The following is a 14,481-nucleotide window of genomic DNA, read 5'->3' on the forward strand; positions in this document are numbered from 1 at the left end:
AAATACCAACACAACCGGCCACCGCGCAAATGCAGTGAGGTCAGTTTTTCTGTGACGCAAAAGCTGACTAAAATTTGACTTAAAGGGGCAGACAACAAAAGAGAAGTGTCAAAGTTATGGAGCAATTTTAACATCTCAAGTAAAGTCGTTTTTATATTCCCAAGTTCACTCTTTCTTTAACAAGTAATTATCTCAGTTAGGCCTATGATGACAACAAGAAGTGTCACAAAATCAGCTAACAAAACATTAAAATGCACATTTTGTTACCTTTATTACATTTGATCTTCAAAATAAAATGAAATCCATAGCTACTCATCTATGTGAGACATACTGGTCCCAATTCATCCTGCAAGTAGAGCTGCAAGGAGAAGTACTCGAAGGCAGCTTAGGCAAATTTTAAAATGGTCTTAAAATACAGTATTACCTGAATGCATATCAGTATGAGGGGCATCATCATCACCACAGATCTAGCATTCATGGTTAGTGAGTACTGTACAGGCAAATATTGGAAATATCAGCTGTGGGAGGTGTTCATGCTTTGTCACAACAACAACAACAACAACACCTTACACAAAACAGTGTATCATTAAGTGCTCCTCTCTCTGCACAACTTCAACCCTGCAATGCACCACTATCACCTGTTACCATTATGCTAAGTTGTGAATGACATTATAAAGCTGAGCAAGTTACAGACTGTAAATGCACTCGATATCACCCAGCCCACTGAACAGACTGCATCCACTTTAGCTTGACTTGTAGTTCATCTGAATACCTCACCTGCTCAACTGTCCAGCCATCTTTATCAATGAAACAATTACAACAGGGCACCATTTATGCTGCCCACTGACCAATTATGAACTTTTATTTAGTGACAAACAATGGTTTTACTTATCACATGATATCGGTGTCACTATTTGATACATATTTTCAAAAAAACAAAAATGAGCGCATGGGAATTGACTTTGCTTTTTTATTTTCAGGTTATTTTTGCATTCAGCTTAGCATATTTTGAAACCTGATCCAACAAAAGCAAAATGTGACAAGTGGGGGTGACAAAAACATAATTTAACATCTCATCTACCAACTCGTTTATACAGAGAAAAAAACGGATTCATTACTTAATGATATCATATATTAATCTGCTATTAATCACACCACTTTAACCACACCACTGTCACTTAACCTGCAATTTTGTCTCCAAATGCTCTTGTATGTCTATTTTGTATTCTTTTCTTATTTATAGTTTTATATACCTCTATCATTTGTTTATCTGACTTTCTATATTTATCTGTAGCCTACTTATTTCTGCATTGTTAAACAGATATTATCCCAGGTTTGCATATTATTAAGAGTCTTGTCTCAAACGGTACATCCCAGTTAAGCATACTAACACATTCAAGTTCAATCTAATTTGCCTAATTGCTGTTTAACACACTTGTAATCCAGTCTCCGAAGGATGAAATGCGTGTGTACACATCAGGGGTCCTGGGGTCTCCGCATCGCCGGCCAGAGAAGGAAACGACACCTGCTGCAGCTCCATCGCACACCAACGGCCCACCTGAATCCCCCTTAAACAGGAAAGATACCAGACACTTAACAGAAGGTGTACTCTGTTTAAAATATCCTCTGTGCTCATTGTTAGTTGCTTGCTGCAAACCTAAAATAAGATGTCAAACTGCAACATTTTGCTGCAGGAAAAAAAAAAGACTTTCTATGAACAAGACAATCTCATATCTTAACACTATCTGGTTTGCTTACATTTTTAACCCCTCTGTGCGCCTGATCAACATCTAGCCAGTGCACCTTCTTACCGAGCAGAAGCCTTGAAAGTTGCCGCCGCCAACGCCACAAACCATCGTCCTGGTGATGGGAACATTTCGCCATCTCCTACGACAGGTCCGCTGTGATATGGAGGTCACGTTGACCTCCTGAAGCCTGGCTGGTAAGGTGTTGTTATCCCCTACGTCCCCCCAGCCGGCTGTGATGCACCTACTGGATCTGCTCAGCCTGCCACGTTTCAGAGGGATCAGCTGCACTGCTTCGGTCAGGTTGGCCCTGCCGTTGAGCTGAGGCAATGAAAAAAAAATACAGAAATATAGAGAAAATGTGAACGTATGAGGGCTTCTTTTAATTAAATCTGATGCAGTGTAGAAAACGACAGCTTCAAACTGTCCTCACCTTTAGGAGCATGATATCATTTGCATGTCCATCATAGTCGGGATGTGGAATGGATCTGACAGCAGTGAACTCCTGCTTTGTAGGCTCATTACCGGCCAGGGAATCAGCTCCAAGCACAACTGTGTAAGGTCTAGAAATCACAATTTAATGATTATTGGACCTAACTATGATTTATGGCTGCTAATAATCACTCTTGACAGAAACCTTTTAGAACATAACAATGATCCACAGATTGTGCTTTGCATTCATTTCAGTGCAGTACAACAGTCACACTGCAGAGACCTGAAAAAGTTTGTTTCCTAAAAACTTGGTGATTCATCATATTTAACTGCCTTCATTCCTTATCAGAGAGCATCCCTGAATGTACCACCAAATGCATATTCCTGCTTCCAATTATCTTGCAAAAAATAAACAAATGTTCTCTGCGATGGATTACTCATGTATGGCAAGCTAAAAGTCCCTGCACTGCAAATTGATTTTCATTCATGAACTTGTAACAAGTAGGGAATAATAAAACTGACAATATATATGGCAACTAGGGAAAAAAGTTATTGTACACTTTGACAAATGGTCACCATGTTTTCTCTCAGAGTCTCAGATTAAATCCTGAATGACCTGTTGTTGATGTTATTGCTGCCAGTGAAACAAAAATATTGGCCTATTTTTGAGTTCTTACACAGGTATTCGACAATGTGCTGCTGTGAGCACAAAGTCCTCCCTCACCAGGGCCCCCCCGCAGTTCAGGCGACCTCGCAGCTGCAATGAGGCCATGTAGGGGCGTGAGTGTGGGGCCGCTTCTCTGCCCCCAACGATGCGAGAACCATCAGCTCCTGAAATGCAAAATCATCTTTCACTGTCACGTCCATCCAAGATGTTTGAGGTTTGTAGTAAATGCAGCTTTTTTTTACGTCTTTACAGCGTGTCGATAGCTTACCGTTCAGGACAAAGAGCAGCAGCAGCATGAAGGCCATGGTCTCTGGTCAAATCCACACCTACTTCTCTTGGTCTTATCATTTTTGGAGACAAGAGGGTCTTGCTTATTTTGTGGTCTTTATTGCTTCAGTGTGTTTGCAAACGTGCTGTTGGGTTATTTCTTGTGTGGATGTTGGTGGGATTACAAAAGGCACGGTTTGAGATTTTCAAAAGAGGGTTTCCCAATCGATGCAAGAAACCGGTGGAGTTCTAACGGCTTTAGAGATACCGAGGCGAGTGAGGCTCCGGAGGGTCAAGCTGTAACCCAAAGATCACAGCCGCTGATTGACTGACAGTCATATAGCTGTGGATTGATAGGTAAAGTCCACATTGTCTGAAAAACAAATCTATTGAAGTGATAATGAGTGGCAAAGAGGAAAAAAAATGTGTGTTGTGTGAGTGTCTTTGTGTGTGGGCTTCTTACAAAGTTGTGGTGAATTACTCAATGTGAGTGCTTCAATTTAAATCTTGCAAAGTGCTATGAGAGTTATGTCACTTTCCTCTTTTCAGCCAGTTACATCAGGTTTGTGTTAAATGTGGTTTTGTGTAATGCAACGTACACCAGACACTTCAGCTCTAACATGCAACTGAGTGTCTCAGCTGTGCAGGATAGAAAGCATCATTATTAAAACCTGCATCAAATATTGATGAGTGTACTTGTTGCCACTTATGAAGTACGACTGCAGAACGCTCGGCTAGGAAAGAAAAGCCTTTTTGTAACACTCCTGAGTTTGTGTTGAGTGACCTGAACATTGGAAAAAAAAAAATCACTGCGCTTGTTTTGTTAACTTAAATTCCATTTGATATCTGCACAGCACAATAACAGTATGCTGAAGCCAGAATTCTGGATCTCTTTGAGTCTTTTTGGGCCTTTTCCTCTCATTGTTTATGAATATTACTTTTCCAGATTGAGTAACTCCCGGGGATTCCTGGTCAGTGATTGTTTATTATTCTGCTACAGTATTTTGCAGATTTGCATTCTGCTGTTATCTTTTGTCATGAATTTACAAATATCAGAACAAAATCAAGTTAACCAGCCTTTGCATTCTGTCGTCTTTGTCAACTTTAACTCTTTATTTTGTTCTTTCTGGCCTTTATCTCTCACTGATAAACACAGAGGCTCTTCAGTGCGGATCTACTCGACACAGCCCTCACAAGCATTTCTTTGAACTGTCTGACAAACTACCTGAAAGACAGAAACCCCAGCTTACAACATCCGGTTTGAGCATCGGACGTTCACACAGACATCAGACTCAAATAAACAGCTTTGTGCTAATGAGACAGAGAACTGAATTAAATAAAGACCAGGCTATGATTGTAATTGGAAAATTATTGAAATAGCCCTGTTTCTTTTCCTGTTAGGTCAAATCACACGTTTGCACTGAACCTGCCCCAAGACGTTTTGTGGATATGTTGCTGGAAAAAGGACGTTTGCAAGTAACTTAAACAGCATTTGTGTCTTGTGAAACGATAGTTGAAACACTTTTTATTTTTGCTTTGTGTAAAATATATAACACCACAACAGCTCAGCCACGCAAAGCAGTCTTTACACACACGCTACTTAAAACATTGTTAAAAGTAATTATCTCTAAGCTGAGGAATCAGCGTTTCTTGCTTCAGTTTGTGTGAGTAACTTGAAGAAACTGAACCACAGAGAGGCACAGATCAGCATGAAGGTAATGCACAGTGTTGTGGGCGGGACAGCCTGTTAGGTTCAGTCATCTGTAATCAGGGATGGCCCCGCCTCTGGTTCCACCTCTGGTTAATTGGCAAGTTAGTAGAAAAGAAAATTAAACGTGATATTTGAAATGCAGTTTTATTTAAGATTTCAGTCACGCTGACAGAGCAAGCGGAGACGCCTCAATACCTCCATATTGCAGTGAACGTATACTGAAACTTTATGCAGGACTTTTACTCATGACACTTCACGCCTTTGAGGATGCTGTTTATCCAGGGAAGGTGTTTTGAGATATCCATATAGACGTTGGGTACGTCCGGATATTTGCAGTTATAGTTTTTGTTGAAAGACACGATGCCGACAGCCATCCCGTTGCACACCAGAGGACCGCCAGAATCACCCTGTGAGGAGGAAATCCATGAATTTGTTTCTTAATTATTTGATGTCTGTTTGATTTGTGTGCAAGAAACCAGTTGGCCGTTTCTTCTTACCTGACAGAAACCTTTGGTTGTTCCGTATCCACCTGCACAGATGACATTGTCAGGAAGTCTGAACCATTGCTTCTTACAGAGCTCCAGCTTAATGACAGACACGCTGACCACTCTCAGCTCGTTAACGGTTGGACCACGAGTTGTAATTGCACCCCATCCAGCCACATGGCACATCTGGTTTTCTTTTATGTTTATTTCAGAGCAGGGAAGTGGGATTGTCTGTACGCTTTCGCTCAGTTGAGCCTTCTCAGACAGCTGGAGACACACGAAATCAGGACGTAAACATGTCATGATGTATTTCTTTTTACTGATCAGACTTCAGTTTAACAGACAGTAATCTGACCACAAAACTGGATGATGCCACCTGATGATATTTACTTACTTTGAGGAGCATGATGTCGTTGTCATATTGTCCATTCACATAAAATGGGTTTTTGTATTTCTTTTCAATCCTTATCTCTTTTTTATCAGCTGTCTTAAGATCGTGGGTGCCAAAAACCACATGTGTAGGTTTCCTGAATGAGTTAACATGTGAATTAGAAAACAATGAATAATATATTTCTCACCAAAGAATATTAGTTTATGAAAGTTTAAGTCTTTGAGTAAGGTAACGCACAGGTTGTCGCAGTGCGCCGCAGTGACCACAAAGTCTTCACTGACGAGGAATCCTCCACAGACGTGAACTCCGTAGACCTGCAGCGAGGCCATGTACTGCATCGAGTTCTCCGGGGCTTTTTGCCCATCTATGATTTCACCCCCGAGTGCTGCAAAGATAAGTGGAAATCAAAACGAGCTCAATGTCCCATTACGTGGTTGGTGAGCAATAAAAACATTCTGTAAACTTACCGTTTTGTCCAAGACATGTCAGAACAAGAAAGACCAGATGTTTTTGCAGAGGATGCATGATGCCTGCAGGACCACTGACTTGTCTTCTTTGGGGGTGTCAGGTGGACCCTTTTATACAGCTACTGGCTGTGTTGTCAAATCTGATTATCATCTGCTTTATCATGACTTCTAACCACATCCTCTGTGTAATGGATGCTTGCTGCTTGTGTTATCTTTGCATTATCTTGCTGCCTCAACAGTTACCAGCAATCAGTACGAGTTTATCGTTTAACTGTGACATTTTTTCTCTCGTACTTTTCTTACTTTTTGAATCGCCCATCATTCACTTTCTGTTTTAATCCTTTTGTATTTAGGACTCTTTCATCCTCTTGTTCATTTAGTTCATTCTGCATGTCATGTGAACTACATGTGAACATGTGCAGGGAGGTAGTGGAGTACGGCAATGGTGGCATTAAGAAACACAAATAAAACAGACAGAAAACATTCACAACATTCACTTCCTATTATACTACAGCTGGTCCATCAAATCAATCAATCAATGAAGTTGATGAGCTGAAACATTAAATATATCGTCTTTGTACTCTTTTAAATTGAGCATGCATCAAAAAGGAAGAGCAAATTAACATATTTTGTTTTGTTTTACACAGCATCCTAACTTTTTTGGAATCGAGGTGTCACACATTCACATTTGTTGCATTTCAATTTATTCAGTGTCTGCAGCATTATGCAAATCTGACTATAATATTCTATGTGTTTTTCTCTTCTCAAATCTACAATCAGATACAGTACCAACTAATGCAGTGCACGTAAAGGAAAACTGGCCGTGTAGTCAGCAAGTTGTTATATTGAACATGGAGGCCCCGAGTCATTTCATAGTTTCTCTGCTGTTTGACCATTAGTGGGCGCCACTCCATCAGTTTAAGTCACACAGCTGTTTGATATACTGTATCTGTCAGCATGTCTACCCTCTGCAGTGCATCACAGTCCCTCAGTATATACTATACTATATACTACTATATACAGATCTGAGTTCTTTGGGGCCTTTTTGCATTTTTATGGTAAAATATGTGAGGAAAATGAACACGAAACTCTTTTTTTCTCACCATTTATTTGATTTGAACGTCAAAGCGTGAAAAAGCAGAAATGTGTGCAGAACATGCTTAATGCCAGCAGGATGCTCGACATGCTGCCTTGGAGGGGTCAAATCTATTTTATCTTGCAGCCACAGCCTTTCTCAACAACTTGACATCTTTAGTTATCTTTGCGTTATCTTGTTTGCCAGCCGTGTCTGGCCACGTTCGTCACTTTTTAGGGTCCCCTGGAAACAGCTTCGGTTTTTGGCAGTGCTTTTCTGTTGTGTTTTGCTGCATGTCCTTTCTTGCCCACACTCTCTCCACTGTCTTGTGGATACTGCTCAGCCACATCAAGTCAACCTTAGTTTAATGAGTTGTATATATGAAAAACACAGATGCAAGACCAGTCTTCTTTGGTGTGGATCTACTTGACACAACCCACTGAAACAGCCATTTGAATTCTGCGATGAACCACAGAAACCACAGTTTCCAGATTCAGGTCTGAGCATCAGAGTTCTCATAGTCACTTAACTTCCTTTCATTATTGACAGCTCACAGTTACCATTATCACTCAGCTTTAAGGTGTTGCAAGTTTGAATTGAATACATTACTAAGACCAGAAATCATATATTCTGTGTCAAAATACCTTTTGGAAAGGAAACCTGAGCTATTTCCTTTCCTGAAAAATCGTTTGTATCTTCTGATGAAAAATACAACCACAGGAAACTGTGTTTGAAATTTGGCACTGAAGTTTTTTTTCTACATTTCAGATAAAGAGCAAACACTGACTTAAACACAACAATATCTCTACAGTGATAATAATAATGATCGCAGTTTACATTAAGGTACTAATATTCACCATTAGTGTCACATTGGCTCTTTGTTAGTCATTATAAAGCACTTATTAATGCTTTATCTGGGGGTCAGAGTTATTAAGGGTTAAGTTTTTAAGACTGTAATTCAAGTAAAACAACTTCCTAACTTACTGTCATGCACAGTTGTAGCTGGAGGTTATTGAGGGAAAACTCTACAGGTTGTAGAATATGGTCACATATTAATAAGTGTTTTATAACGACTAATAAAGAGCCAATATGCTACTAATATGCAGGCTAATAAAAAGCTAGTTAATAGTGAATATGTGTGTCTTAATATAAAGTGTTACCATAATAAAAGTTTTATTTATACTTGTTTCAAGTAAAAACAACAAGTTCCAAAGAGATGAGAAAGAAAGCATGTGTCAGCCGACCTAAAGCAAAGCAGAAGACCTTTCCAGAGCCGAGGAGCCAGGACAACACAACACAACACAGGCATGCAAAATTCTTGACAGACACGACACCAACAGCCGTCCCGCCGCACACCAGAGGACCTCCAGAATCGGCCTGTGAGGAGGAAGAAGGAGCTTAATTAGTTTAGTCTGGATCTAAGACGAGCAGCCATTTATGCTGGAGACCAGTTTTCTCCGAACACACAGAAAACACACCTGACAGAATCCTTTGGTTGTGTCATATCCACCAGCACAGATGACAGTGTTAGGAAGTTCAAATCGAATTTTCCTCCATTCTGCCTTACAGACCTCCAGGTTGATGAAAGGCACGTCCACCTCTTGCAGCACATCAACAGCTTTCCCACCAGTTCTCATGTAACCCCATCCAGCCACACGGCACTTTGCTTTATCTCTTATTTTCATCTTAGTCTTTGGAAGTGGAATCGGTTGTACTCTCTCATCCAGTTCAACTTTCTTGGACAACTGAAGGCACAGAAAATCACCAGAAAATAGACAGGACCAATTTAAAGCATGCATCTTATCCTCCATCGGACCTCAAGTTGAAAAAAGATGGAGTGAGGTGTGATGTGCTTCGTTTTCAACAGTTATGTATTGCATGATTTCACCTGAGAAATCATGAATTCTGACTAAATATCTACTTACTTTGAGGAGCATGATGTCATTGCCAGATCGTTCATTGTCAAAAGATGGATGCTTGCACCTCCTCACAGCGTATCTCATCGTTTTATTATCAACCTTCTTGAGATTGTGGGTGCCGAGAACAACACTTGTAGGTGTCCTGAGTGAAAGATTATTGAGAGGCTGTCAGCAGCTTTTTTTGCAGAAAAAAAAAAAACACATAAAAATGCTAAAACTGATGCATCTTTCTGGAAAAATGATTTCTAACCACATGAATCAAATAGTGCTGGAAGATGAAGGCAACTCACTGGCGGTCGCAGTGCGCAGCAGTGACCACAAAGTCTTCACTGATGAGGAAGCCGCCACATATGTGCCTCTCTGTCCTGTTCTGCACTGAGGCCATATACAGCATTAACTTCTCCGGGACCCGTTTGCCATTTATAATTTCACTCCCAAGTGCTGTGAAGAGGAAAAGGAGAAGAAGAAGGATGAGTTCATATATCACATTTGTAGACCTGTCACTTATGACCACATTTTGTATTGTTACCGTTAAGTCCAAGAAGGTGAAAAAGCAGCAGCTTGTGCAAGGCGTGCATCATGCTGGCGGCAAAGTCAACCTGTTTCTGTCTCTTTGGGGCATCAAGCCCACCACCTTATATAGCAGTTTGCTCACTGTGGTTTTCATGTGCTTCATCTGGACAACTTTAGCTGCATCCTCTGTGCGTCAGTGCAACCTTTAATTGCCTTATTGTGATGAGTGCATGTGGTCAGTAAGGGAACGTGGCGTGGTGCAGTATTGCTGTTGTTGCAGTAAATGCGAAGCATGTGGTTCTGCGGCCTCAGCAGCCTGAAGCACATATGTACATTATGTCATCAGCATGTCATGAATTTAACACAGCCTGTAATGTTCACCCAGGTATTCTGCTCTAATTTCATACTTTTCCTTTTGTTTCTATGGTGCTTTTAATCTCTTCTCTCACTGTTTGGATGAACCACTTAATCTCAGGTGAACTTTAGTTTAGATGAATTGAAGTGACAAAGCAAAATTCTTTGTCATGAGTCTTGTTTTTAGCTGTGACCTTTTAGATGTGGGCTTCTGTCGCTGACACGTTGCACCAAAAACTAAACGAGTGGCAGAAACCGCAGTTTCCAGCTTCAGGCTTGACTATCACTATTCTCGCAATCATGAACCTCTATAGTCATGTGATCACTGACTGACAGCTAGAAGTCTAAAGGAGCATCATGACTCATCTGTCAATGTTTCATGACAAGCGACGTATAGTCTGATATAAACAGACAGTGAATGCTTTAACAAGTGTGTCCTAAAAGGGAATATATGTTATAGAAGGTAAAACTCTGTGATCACATTTGAATGCAATTATCCCCACACAACAAGAGCATATGAGAAAGGTTTCAAAGGATGCTGGGAAGCGCAAACACATGAAGAATGGCTTGGTTATGTGGTGAGGTTGCATAATTCACATGAGAAAATTGCAAAAATATTTCAGTTATGTTTACAGCAATGCAAATACTACGGGAAGTGTGCTGGATCTGGTCGTTTCAGATACCGATATTTCTGTCTGTCTGTCTATCTGTCTGTCTGTCTCTCTTTCCTTAAGATAAAGGGAGTAGGTTGTCATGTCTGAAACAGCAACCACACACTGAGAGTCTTTAGCTATTTTCAGGGTTATGCTGCTTGTGTCTCAGCATTCAAACAAAAGTCTGACTCAGTTTATTCCACACACACAGTTATAATGATCCACTCATTGTCATGCATTTAAAATGTAGCTTACTTAACTAATTTAACTTACTCTGAACCCATTTTCCCTACTATTCATTTAATTCTCCATTCATTTTAGCCTTGCAGTTATGTCGCCTTCATTCTCTTGATTTGATTCATTTCGGACTGCGTTCTCATACTTCTTGTGCATACTATTACATCAAATGAACTCTTATCTTTAAAACATATTGAGGTTTTAAAACACAGACGCGACATCTTTGGTGTGGATCTACGTGACACCCACAACCCAAAACTGGTTCTTGGAATTGTGTGACAGTTTTGACGAACCACAGAAACCATAGTTTCTTCGCTGCAGATTTGAGCAGTGATGTTCCCACAGTCACAGTTATGAAACTTTTTTTTTATCATTAAACAGATAGAAGTCTAAAAGATGTATGTTAATGTTATAATTGACCAGAATTGAACATGATTTTAAGTGAAGGACCATAAAAATGTCTCTTTTTGATTGTGGATACTGCAGGCTTTAAGCAAACATACATAAAAAACACTCATTTGCGCTGCACTCAGAATGCCTTTTTAATGCAGGCAGATGCAAAGCACACACAATACAATCAAATGCAGCTCAAAAACAATTTGCAACCTTGTTCCATTTAACAGGTCTTTTTCTTGAGAATATCTCTGATCCAGGGAAGAAACTTTGATATGTCTGTATAGACGTTAGGCACGTCTGGGTAGTCACAGTTTTTTCCATTGTTAAAGGAAACAACACCAACCGCCAACTTCCCATTGCACACCAGAGGGCCGCCAGAATCGCCCTGCGAAGAGGAAAAAGCTTCAGTTTAGTCATGATTTAAGGTGTTTAGACCATTTTCTTTATGAAGGGCAGGAAACGCACCTGGCAGAATCCTTTCTTTGTGCCATATCCACCTGCACAGATAACTTTGGCAGGAAGCATGTTCTGCCACACCCTCTGACACTTCTCCAGCTTAATGATGGGGACATCCACCTCTTCCAGATCATTCACGACTTCACCGCGAGTTCTCGTTAAACCCCATCCAGCTACGCGGCACTTCTTGTTTTCTTTCAGGTTTATTTCACGACTCGGAAGTTGAATTGGCTTAATCTGTGTTTTTTTGCCCAGGCGAGCTTTCTTAGACAGCTGGACACATAAAATAAGAAAATTAAACAATTAATGAACAAATAATTTCTGGAAGATGAATTTCATTCAAGTTAGAGCAAATTATGCTTTAGTATCCTCCAGAATATTTAGCATAGGCTACATGATAACGTATGAAAGTGTTTTACTTCATTTACTGTGATAATTGTGTTAATGCTGTGTCTTTTATTATTTTTACAGTAAACAAACAAAAATCTACTAGCTCGAACGATGCATATTCAATCAACGTTGTTTTGCATGTTTAATCAATCAGAGTGAATGGGTACGATCGTTGAATCCAGTATCAGGTAATACATCCATGTTCTGGCCCGCAGGACGGCGGGGGAAAAGGGGGACTGAGCCCTCCTGTGAACAATACTAGAACGAATAGCCGTGGATGCTGGGATGGGCCCACAGAGAATGCTTATTGACAGGGTCCTGACTTTTACGCTGTGGCTCCGTCCATGTTATGTACAAGAGCTGGTATCAGCAGCAGCGGAGTCAGGTATACGGGTTTTTTCATACTGATCGCTCTCGTCAGCGAGCACATACAGCTGCTACAGCAAGCCTAGAGGTGTCAGTCAGTCACCACCTGCACTGCTTAAACCAAGCTAAGGTCACACATCATACTCGAGTGAGTTTTTAATGCTGTTTAAGGCTGTTGTGCTTCAATTTTGATCACTGACCCTTTTTTAGTCTCATGTGAAAGCCGAGAAGGTGAGGAACTGTTGTTGGACAGTGTGAGTATATGGCTACTTCCTGGGATGCAGTATGTACCAGCACAGACAGTATAAGCATATATGTATTGAACTCAAAAAGAATGTTTTTTCAGCACTAGCTGGTGATTTATTATTATTGTTAACTTAATGAAGGGCATTGCTTTTGCTCTGAATGGCTCTGACTTTCCTGTGAGACTAGTTTTTACATTTACCCGCCCAGGAAATAACATATTCATTTTTCCACTGAACCTCATGTAATGCAACATAACTTACAGTAAATCACTCCATCGTAAAGATGCATGATGTCAGCTGGGACTACGTGGTTTAACAGATATCTGCTTACTTTGAGGAGCATGATGTCGTTCCCCGATTGAATGTCCACATAAGATGGGTGTTTGCACCTCTTCACAGTGTATCTCATCGTTTCATTGTCAACCTTCTTCAGATTGTGGGTGCCAAGAACAACACTTGTAGGATTCCTGCATGAATAAGGAGAAATTGACAGTTATTTAAGCCATATTCAGGTCAATCAAAGATTCCTAGAAGAGGAGTGGTAACTCACTCGTTGTCACAGTGAGCAGCAGTGACTACAAAGTCCTCACTGACGAGGAATCCTCCACACACATGACCTTTGTCGTTCTGCACCGAGGCCATATACAGCATCGACTTCTGCTTAGACTTTTTACCATTGATGATTTCACTCCTGAGTGCTAAAAAGATAAAGAGAAATTTTAAATTAAGAAATGTCTCATTTGTGAACTGGAGAGTAACAGATTTGGTGATCTTACCATCTCCTCCGAAACATGTCAGAATATGAAAAAGCAAGAATTTGTGCAGTGCGTTCATCATGGCAGCAGCAGGCTCTTAGGGTCGTCACAGACCTCCTAGTGCAGCAGCTTGCACACAAAGTGACCCTGTGGTTGTCACCTTGAGTCACATCCTGTCTCTGTTTGTTGTTTTATAGCAACGAGTAGAAATGCAGCGTTGCCACTCCTACAATCAATCTAACAACTGCTTGTGAATTTAAAACAGTGCATTCTCACTCTTCCTCCTTTGATTCATTCAACATTTTAATTTTTACTTTTGCACCTGACACTTTCAATCTCTTTAAGTCTCCATACTTTGCTCAGGGCCTCTTTGGATCACCTCTAGGTGGTGATCCAAAGAGGCCCCTTGGAATGAAGGTGTTTTGCTGTGGATCTACTTCCTTCTTTTTCTTCTTTGGATTTGCCTTTGAAAAGATAGCTAGATAGATATACTTTATTTATCCCAAGCTGGGAAATTGCAGTGCAGCAGCAGCATTACACACAGTGAAATATGTGAAAAATTCTGAAATAAGACTATAAAGAGCAAACTATACATAATAAAATATCAAAATAGCGAGCAGTAAAAAGATTATATACATAATAATTGATGTCGGTTGAGATTCAGAACAGAGATTCTATCATCAGGTCACAGTTATGAGTCTAATTTCTTTGATTAAATATTTAAATTGACTGGAATTGTACATATCAAGCAGCTCCATCACACATCTGTCTGGCCACAGAGGGGCCGAGGTCAGACCAAAAACTTTAATGGTTAATTTACTTTTTGGCCATAAGAGGGTGCAATAGTTTAATTTTACACCTACAAAAACAACCTCAGCTGTGTTTTCTGCCTCTTTGAAGTACATTAAAGGTATAACAGTTGTGTGTTAAAATTTCTAAAAACATCCACACCTGTAT

The 14,481-nt window shown here is 40.3% G+C and overlaps 3 protein-coding genes across 4 annotated transcripts; all 3 read right to left on the reverse strand.

Moving 5' to 3' along the window:
* Nucleotides 1-254: 254 nt before the first annotated feature.
* LOC121605648 (serine protease 57-like) lies at nucleotides 255-3,181 on the reverse strand. Its single transcript, XM_041935651.1, has 5 exons — nucleotides 3,113-3,181; nucleotides 2,855-3,008; nucleotides 2,179-2,308; nucleotides 1,812-2,066; nucleotides 255-1,568 (listed from the first exon to the last, which is right to left on the reverse strand). The coding sequence occupies exons 1-5, from the start codon at nucleotides 3,147-3,149 to the stop codon at nucleotides 1,416-1,418; spliced, it is 729 nt and encodes a 242-aa protein (XP_041791585.1). The 5' UTR covers nucleotides 3,150-3,181; the 3' UTR covers nucleotides 255-1,415.
* Nucleotides 3,182-4,638: 1,457 nt separating this feature from the next.
* On the reverse strand, nucleotides 4,639-13,684 carry LOC121605465. Its single transcript, XM_041935379.1, has 14 exons — nucleotides 13,546-13,684; nucleotides 13,320-13,467; nucleotides 13,101-13,236; nucleotides 11,778-12,041; nucleotides 11,538-11,697; nucleotides 9,450-9,600; nucleotides 9,166-9,301; nucleotides 8,719-8,985; nucleotides 8,568-8,617; nucleotides 6,166-6,251; nucleotides 5,936-6,083; nucleotides 5,702-5,834; nucleotides 5,320-5,574; nucleotides 4,639-5,229 (listed from the first exon to the last, which is right to left on the reverse strand). The coding sequence occupies exons 1-14, from the start codon at nucleotides 13,604-13,606 to the stop codon at nucleotides 5,062-5,064; spliced, it is 2,163 nt and encodes a 720-aa protein (XP_041791313.1). The 5' UTR covers nucleotides 13,607-13,684; the 3' UTR covers nucleotides 4,639-5,061.
* Nucleotides 7,295-11,665, reverse strand: LOC121605670 (duodenase-1-like). Of its 2 annotated transcripts, none has more exons than XM_041935698.1 (5): nucleotides 11,523-11,665; nucleotides 9,450-9,600; nucleotides 9,166-9,301; nucleotides 8,719-8,985; nucleotides 7,295-8,617 (listed from the first exon to the last, which is right to left on the reverse strand). In XM_041935698.1, exons 1-5 carry the CDS (start codon nucleotides 11,530-11,532, stop codon nucleotides 8,429-8,431), a joined length of 753 nt encoding a protein of 250 aa, XP_041791632.1. In that variant the 5' UTR covers nucleotides 11,533-11,665; the 3' UTR covers nucleotides 7,295-8,428. The 2 variants fall into 2 exon arrangements, with proteins under 2 accessions (XP_041791632.1, XP_041791630.1); XM_041935696.1 differs by lacking the exon at nucleotides 11,523-11,665 and adding an exon at nucleotides 9,689-10,020.
* Nucleotides 13,685-14,481: the final 797 nt, after the last annotated feature.

Source organism: Chelmon rostratus, chromosome 4, assembly GCF_017976325.1.
Source record: "Chelmon rostratus isolate fCheRos1 chromosome 4, fCheRos1.pri, whole genome shotgun sequence".
NCBI lineage: Eukaryota > Metazoa > Chordata > Actinopteri > Chaetodontiformes > Chaetodontidae > Chelmon > Chelmon rostratus.

Coding starts and splice junctions, on each gene's coding strand:
- LOC121605648 (XM_041935651.1), bottom strand. CDS start 3,149: ATGGCCTTCATGCTGCTGCTGCTCTTTGTCCTGAACG. Junction 2,309..2,854: donor GCACATTGTCGAATACCTGT/GTAAGAACTCAA, acceptor TGTGATTTCTAG/ACCTTACACAGTTGTGCTTG. Junction 2,067..2,178: donor ATGATATCATGCTCCTAAAG/GTGAGGACAGTT, acceptor TCATTGCCTCAG/CTCAACGGCAGGGCCAACCT.
- LOC121605670 (XM_041935696.1), bottom strand. CDS start 9,740: ATGATGCACGCCTTGCACAAGCTGCTGCTTTTTCACCTTCTTGGACTT. Junction 9,601..9,688: donor TCACCTTCTTGGACTTAACG/GTAACAATACAA, acceptor TCCTCTTCACAG/CACTTGGGAGTGAAATTATA. Junction 9,302..9,449: donor GCTGCGCACTGCGACCGCCA/GTGAGTTGCCTT, acceptor TCTTTCACTCAG/GACACCTACAAGTGTTGTTC.
- LOC121605465 (XM_041935379.1), bottom strand. CDS start 13,606: ATGATGAACGCACTGCACAAATTCTTGCTTTTTCATATTCTGACATGT. Junction 9,302..9,449: donor GCTGCGCACTGCGACCGCCA/GTGAGTTGCCTT, acceptor TCTTTCACTCAG/GACACCTACAAGTGTTGTTC. Junction 6,252..8,567: donor GGGACGGCTGTTGGTGTCGT/GTCTGTCAAGAA, acceptor ACACCCCCAAAG/AAGACAAGTCAGTGGTCCTG.